The sequence below is a fragment of the Pseudopodoces humilis genome, chromosome 14 (genome assembly GCF_049639895.1).
Source record: "Pseudopodoces humilis isolate 2021_Gansu_Grassland_sample_001 chromosome 14, ASM4963989v1, whole genome shotgun sequence".
In the NCBI taxonomy this organism is placed as follows: Eukaryota; Metazoa; Chordata; class Aves; order Passeriformes; family Paridae; genus Pseudopodoces; species Pseudopodoces humilis.
Window position 1 is genome coordinate 13,585,145 of NC_142213.1, and position 6,878 is coordinate 13,592,022.

General features: G+C 42.8%; 1 protein-coding gene across 1 annotated transcript; it reads right to left on the reverse strand.

Moving 5' to 3' along the window:
- Positions 1–247: 247 nt before the first annotated feature.
- Positions 248–6,626, reverse strand: LOC102107244 (borealin-2-like). The gene is made up of 10 exons (XM_005526443.3): positions 6,333–6,626; positions 5,942–6,070; positions 4,934–4,974; positions 4,521–4,581; positions 3,820–3,887; positions 2,983–3,050; positions 2,617–2,655; positions 1,465–1,597; positions 1,155–1,241; positions 248–421 (listed from the first exon to the last, which is right to left on the reverse strand). Exons 1-10 carry the CDS (start codon positions 6,490–6,492, stop codon positions 374–376), a joined length of 834 nt encoding a protein of 277 aa, XP_005526500.1. The 5' UTR covers positions 6,493–6,626; the 3' UTR covers positions 248–373.
- Between the last annotated feature and the right edge of the window lie 252 nt (positions 6,627–6,878).

The window sequence follows — 6,878 nt, forward strand, 5'->3', positions numbered from 1 at the left end:
CATATATGCTACCACATAACTAGAAGTGTCTTAAGGCTGTTCAAATACTTAGTTCCTTGCACTTCAGTTTATTTGTGAGTTGCATATTAGAGAAATTTACTTCCTTTATACAGCCTCTTACTGTTCATTTTGCTGTGAACTTCGTTAAAATCTAACCTAAGCCTTTTATATAAAAAAAAAAAAGTAGCATTTTCTTCTGCTTTGGTATCCTTCATAACAGGAACTTAATAAGACACATCACATGGTATGAAAGCTTATAAAAACATTTACTGGGCAGTATACAGCTTTATTAAGACATTGTAGACATAATTTCAACACTTTGGAGGCAGCAGCCAAGAGCAGTCATGAATGTTCTGTGTTCAAGACAGTTCCATTAACTTGGTTTAGGTGTTACCTTTCCACACAGTACGGTCAGTTCACTCTGAGGGGGGAAAAATTCATTTTAGCTCAAGTTTCCCAAAATAATGTGGAAGAAGAAAGGTCCCTACTGTAAAAGCAAGCAATGAGCACTCACTCTCCACTGTCCCGTAACAACCACAGAACAGCTCCCAGACCTTTAGCTTGACTCTGCTGCACTGATCTCTACACCTGCACAACTGTAAACTGCCTAATACCTCTCAGGTGCAGATAGAATAAAAGCCCAGGTACCCTCATCTTCAGGAGGGTGGGGCAGTATGTGCTCCAGCGTTCTGCTCCACTTTATTTTGCTTCACAACCATTAAGGCAGCTCCTGTTCAGCTGCAGCAGAGAATTGACAGGTGTGTAGTTCTTACTCAGCAAGGGACACAGAATAATGGAATGTAAGAATCAAAACTGAACTGTAGCTCTGTCAGCCTTTGTGAATGAGAGATAAGAGAATGGCAGTTTGCTCACATGGTAGGACAGCCACCAGAGCACTGCAGAAGGAAGAGTTTATGCTCCTGTGGTCCCCTAGGCTATCACCAAACTGCACATGCTTATGTAAGTGCAGTTACTTTAATTCATAACCCATGTGCAGCAGTTCTCCCCGCCCTCTTCCTCATCCAACTGATGCCAGCCAGTTTAGGCTTAAACTCCAAAGAGTTTAAATTTGCATTCATGACAGAATCTGACATGAAAGTCTGGGAGCAGGTGTCTGAATACACAGATCTGTAAGCCTCCTAGTTCAAGCTTACCACCAAGTTATGAATGTGCTGTACTGTATCCTGATTTAGGAGCTGCACATCGATATTACGGAGGTCTCCACCAGCTGTACAGAGTGTCTGTGAAGAGAAACAATCATGAGATTAAAAGATTAAAAGACTTTTCTTGCATGCCCAGATTCCCTGAAACTCATATGCTCCCCTGTACATTGCAAAACTTTGGCAACCATTTTTCCTTTCATTTAGCAGCATCTCATTTAGGAATAGCAAGAGCTATCACTATCAGACTATTTGCATTGATCAACTACTGTAAGTTGAAAATGTTTTTTTTAAAAAAAGATACCTGTCCATCAGCCAAGGGAATGTTGACAAATGGAACACTTTTATGTTGGGGTACAGATTTACTTCTTTTTAACATGCCTTGAACTCTTCCACTGGCAGGTAAAGTTCTTGAGACAGCCTGTTGTAATCCAGCACTAGAATACAATAAAAATGTTACTCTTCTACTTAACTTCCTATGCTCTGCTGGAAATTTTCAAGCAAGAAGCAAATGCAAGTAGTAGGAAACACACCTTGGAGAGAGGCAGTCATGTTTGAATTTCTCCAGTTCTGCCAGGAGACTACAGAAATCCAGCCATAAGCAGCACGTATGGGCACTGCTGGGTAAGGTTTTATGACCCTGCCACTGCAGTAACCTTGTAAGCCTGTGACACAAGATGACATTCTGGCCTCTCAGTAACAAGAATATCCACTCTCCAATATCAGCAGTGAATGTTTACAGTTTTGGAAAGAGGAAACTTCATGCCTCAGGGCTTAAGATAAGACATGCTGTATCTGTCTACTACAGAGGGAGATACCAATAAATACCAAAGCTGCTACTTCTCAGAGGTACAGGGTATGCCTTATGCCATGCAGAATTCCTAAGTTTTCATTATACAGCTGTTATTATTTTACTTGAAAAATGTTGGATTTGGGTGTATTCTGCATGGAAGCAAGCCTCTGACATTTATAGCAGGCCAACGTGAAACAATCACTGGTTTCAGGACCCATTTAAGTTGTTCACCCCCTCACACCATGTGCCAAAAGGAAACTGTAGTGTATGGATACACTATATATAATAACTGATTATCAGTGTATTTGATTAAGGGGTTTGTGGGGATTGGTTTATTTTTTAACAAAGCAGTATTGTTGTCATTTTAATCCAGGTTGGGCTCTGAGAACAAGTTTGAAATGTAAGCCTGTAAATAATGAGTGAGAACAGAATTTATACTCTAAATACATTTATTTTTTAACTGAGTTAGGACATCAAATCCTGTGCCTCCACAATAATGTAGGTTAACACCCAGACCCAAAGCAGAAGGTGTTTGGCATCCCTACTGTCACATTTAGTGGCAGACCACTAGATCTGTTACTTCTAGATTGATGATAATATAGATACACAGTGTCTTGGTACTGAACAGAATTATTTATTAAGTACATGCTAAAAATCCCTTACCTTTTAGCTCCCTTTGGAGTGGCTTTGAGATTTGTGGCACTGCAATGGAAACAAAGAGACTTAGCATCCTTCTGCAAGCTACATTAGCAGAAGAGTAAACAGACACTAAAAAAAATGCAGTTATTTGGTTTGTGTTTTGTTGGGGGGTTTATTTTATTGGTTTACTATTTTTATTTTTTATTCCTCCTCATCTATTTCTACTGTAAATTTTTAGCTAGGATGAAGGTAGACAGACAGTGGATTAGAGAATGCTGAAGTGCCCCATGACAGGGATCTAGTGTGAAGAACACATGTGAAAAACCCCTCCTGGGGTAAACATGACACAGTGGGGCCTAAAACCCTAGAAGAATCAAAGGTCAGTCTTACCTAGAAAGAGAGTTCAGTTTGCCACTTAAACCAGAGGCCAGTGAAACCAGTGACCTGGTTTTGGAAATCTGAAAATTTATATATAAGACTGCAGTTAAAAAAGGTGGCATTTAAAATGAAAATTATAGGTATTTGCAGGAAACAATACTGTAAAAATTCCCTGTTGAAAAAGGGTAGTTAAGCCCCATAGTATTGCCTTTTATATATATCGAAAATGCCAAATATACATTCTAAAATAAGTTTCATAATGCCAAAATGTATTTATTCCTACTGAAGTTCTGTATAACCAACCACCTGTCTAATATACACCCTTCCAACTTTTAAGCTTTTTTACAGTAAAAGTCTGTAACTGCACAGAATCTTTTTTGTATTTGTTGTCATCTTGCTACATCAGTGTCTGGCTGAGGGGCTACATTGCACAGACAGATTGAGGTGGCAAAACTAAAACACTTGATTTGGTTTAGAGACAAGAATGCACTACTCAGTTATAGAAAAGCATGGATTAAACACGAGGTTGATTTAAAAAATAAAAAAAGTTTCAACAAAATACGGTTCCTCAAACCATCAAGACTTACTGGCAAGTCAAGAGAGAATGACTATGCCAGTACTTGCCAGCCTGTGTGAATTAGTCACTAGAAGTGCAGACACCATATTTCATTATGAAAATAATTTACTGTTTAACCTTGCTTACCTTCAAATACATTACATTTAAAATAACTGACTTTTCCAACAGACAGCAGAGCACTGGCCTGCCTGGTCATGGATCTAGCAGGATTTGTGGCAGGTCAGAACTGATCAAGTCCTTACGTTTTTTGAATAAAAACAAAATAGACTTACTTTTTTAGTTATTTTCTTTGCAGAACTGTGCTTGGCATCTTCATATTCAACAATTGTGGTTACCTTAACTAGAAATGTATTAGCAAGACAAGGAAAATAAAGATCTTATGAAGAGTACAAAACACCACATCAGCCATGTGTTTGAAGCCTATTTCCCCGTTTGCCCCCTTCTGCCATCCAATGTCATTCACCTGGGACACAGGTCAAAGCAAACTGTGTGTTCATCACACGCACTGGGACACACCAGACAGTTAAAAGACCCGAGATAGTCCCTCAGCCCACAGACAAAACAGAATTACACCCCCAGTGGTAGTGTCCTCCTTACTGCATATTTGGGGATATGAAGAAAAATGGTATTTTTCTTACAAAGCTCGATAAGCAGAATGTGAAGGGAAACCTAAGAAAAGAGGGGTGGCTTTCCTCGCTCTCCTGCTATATTGTAAAGCCTTAAATCTGTCTTTTCTAACCATTTCCCTGACAAATACAAAGGACAGGAACTCTTATCTCATGCTTTAAAGCACCTCTACAGTAGCATGGCTCATGATCCTCCACCCTGAATGCTGGGGAGTCTGTTACGCACTTTTCCCTCTTGTACTCTTCAGGCTTAACATTCATTTCACAAGCACTCAGTTCAAACCAGTAAAAAAAAAAGAAAAGGAAAATGTAAGAACCACAGGCAATATATTAATGAGTTGACCTGCCTTTTTTGCCGTTGGTCCTCAACAGTTTGGGATTTGGCATGTCTTCTAGAGAGCAGTCAGTCTAAAAAAAAATGTTCATCCAACAAGGGAAGGTCGTCAGATTTTTCCCAGTAGATGCATACTGTGTTATAAACGGCAGTGAACTAAAAGGGTATGAAAGCAATTGACAAGAAGTGGGATTGGCTAAACACCAGGTTTTGTATTTTTTTGGAAACATCTGAATTTCTGCCAGCAGATGACCCTAAAACTTTAGGTAATGTTCTTAACTGTACCATGGCTGGCTGTCTAGGTTTTTCATATCATCCTCTATTTAAACACATGGCCAAACAAAATCATTTGTCTGAAGTATTTACAGCAGGGAGAGAAGAATTCTATTCTGTAAACTGTGATAAAATTTGAAAACACACTCCTACCATTGCAGCAGCAAGAACCACTTCCTCTCGTCCCTGCAAATCTGAAAATCAAGAAATTATAACTTATTTAGATACTATTACTTCCATCATTTTTATCTACAGATTCTTATCATATGGCTCGGAAGCCAAACAAGTAATTTATGATTACAGTGGTTAAATAGGCAATCTTAGGTCAGCATATGTGTTACATTTGAACAAGATTCCAGTCTTGCAGGACTGCAATAACTCCTACAAAACAACAATGAAAATCTAAGGCAATTTCAGTGTTTAATCCTTGAAAGAATCCTGAGTGTAGTCACACAGGGTGTCCCCCGAATTCAAAGAACCACAATGCACACACGCTGCACTGCAGACAGCTAATGCTCTTAGGCAGAAGTTTCTCCAGAAGAAAATGCATATTAAATACATATTTAGGCTTACAGTAAACTCAAGTTCTTCAAGAGGCTCAGGTTTGATCTCTGTGTGGCCCCTACAATTTCCAGCTGCAAGGTAGATTCCAGAAACATCAGTTCTCACTAGAATATGCATCTGATGCTGAGTGTACGCTTGTTAAACCTCTGCATCAATGGGAGTTAAACTTGTTTGCTTATCATCACAGGTATATGACTAGATTAGAATGGCTCAGGAGAGTTCAAATTGACAGAGAAAATAATCTCTCTGGCTAAAGATGAACAGATTCAGATGAACAAAAATGCTTGTTTTTATACACAGAAAACACTAGGTTTGTAATGATTTCTTGTCTCTTCAGACTTGAAATAAGATTACTTAAATGCACACATAACAGTACTCTCCAGACTAGTCGCCAACTAATTCTATACCCTGCGTTACACAGATCAGTCTACTTGAACAGGAGTGCTCAAGCGAGCATCTGCAGGGCAACAGCACTGCTGATCTGCTTAAAACACAGGGCAGACAAAGCAAACCTTTTCATGAAAGCCACCAAGTTCCCAGGTTTTCTCCCGGGCATATCGCTGCCCGCACCCCAAGCACAGGACCACGCACACTCACCGAGCACCTCTTTCCTTTTCATCTTCCTGACGGCAGCCGGCATCGTCAGCAGCTCCACCGCAAACGCCTTCTCCGCTGTCTGCAGAAGCGAATCGAGCTCTTTCTTCATCTCCTGGATGTGCTCCTTGGCTTTAAAACAAAACTCGCTTTTACTGCCATGCGTGTTACTTGTTTCCAAGTATAAGCACTGCAAGACCGCGCTATAAAAGAAAGTTAAAACAGCGATTTATCCGGAGAAATCCGAGCCGGGAGCCGGAGCGCCTGGAGCCTCCATCAGCCGCCAACCCGGGGCGCGGGACAGGCGGCCCCGCCCGAGGGCGCGACCCCTGCCCGGGGCTCTCCCTGCCCGGAGCCGCCGTTCCCTCCCCTCGCCGGGCAGCCCCAGTCCTACCCTGCTGGTCGAAGTCGCTGAGGAAGAGAGCGATGCGCTGGTCCTTCTTCTTCTGGGAGAGCGCGGCGCACTGGTCCCTGTCCCGGGGCAGCGCCCTGCGCTCCGGCCCCACGCCCGAGTCGCTGCTGCGCCGCCGGCACGGGGCCTTCCCCGGGGCCATGGCCGAGAGCCGGCCCGAGCCGTGCCCGGAGCCGCGCCCAGAGCGGAGCCGGACACACCCCGGGGAGGCCGGGAGCCGCCGGGGCGGGGACGAGCGAAGCCCGCCGTCCCCGGACTCTGTCAGAAGGGAGGGAAGGGCGTGAGGGGAGGGGGGTGTGGGAGTGCCCCGTCTCGGAGGTGCCGCGGGCGTTGGCACCTGTAGTGACAGGACAAGGAGAAATTAGTAGAAATTAAAAGGGGGGAAACTGGGGTTAGATAATAGAGAGAAATTATTTCCTGTGAGGGTGGTGAGACACTGGGACCCAGGGAGGCTGTGGATGTCACAACCCTGGCAGTGCTCAAGGCCAGGCTGGATAAGAAGGCCTTGGGCAACCTGGCCATGTGGGA

What these genes read in the sequence shown, in the direction of transcription:
- LOC102107244 (XM_005526443.3), bottom strand. Translation starts at nt 6,492, where the DNA reads ATGGCCCCGGGGAAGGCCCCGTGCCGGCGGCGCAGCAGCGACTCGGGC. An exon ending in TGGTTCTTGCTGCTGCAATG is followed by an intron (nt 4,582 to 4,933) that starts GTAGGAGTGTGT and finishes ATTTTTTTTTAG; the next exon opens with ACTGACTGCTCTCTAGAAGA. An exon ending in GAGGACCAACGGCAAAAAAG is followed by an intron (nt 3,888 to 4,520) that starts GCAGGTCAACTC and finishes ATACATTTCTAG; the next exon opens with TTAAGGTAACCACAATTGTT.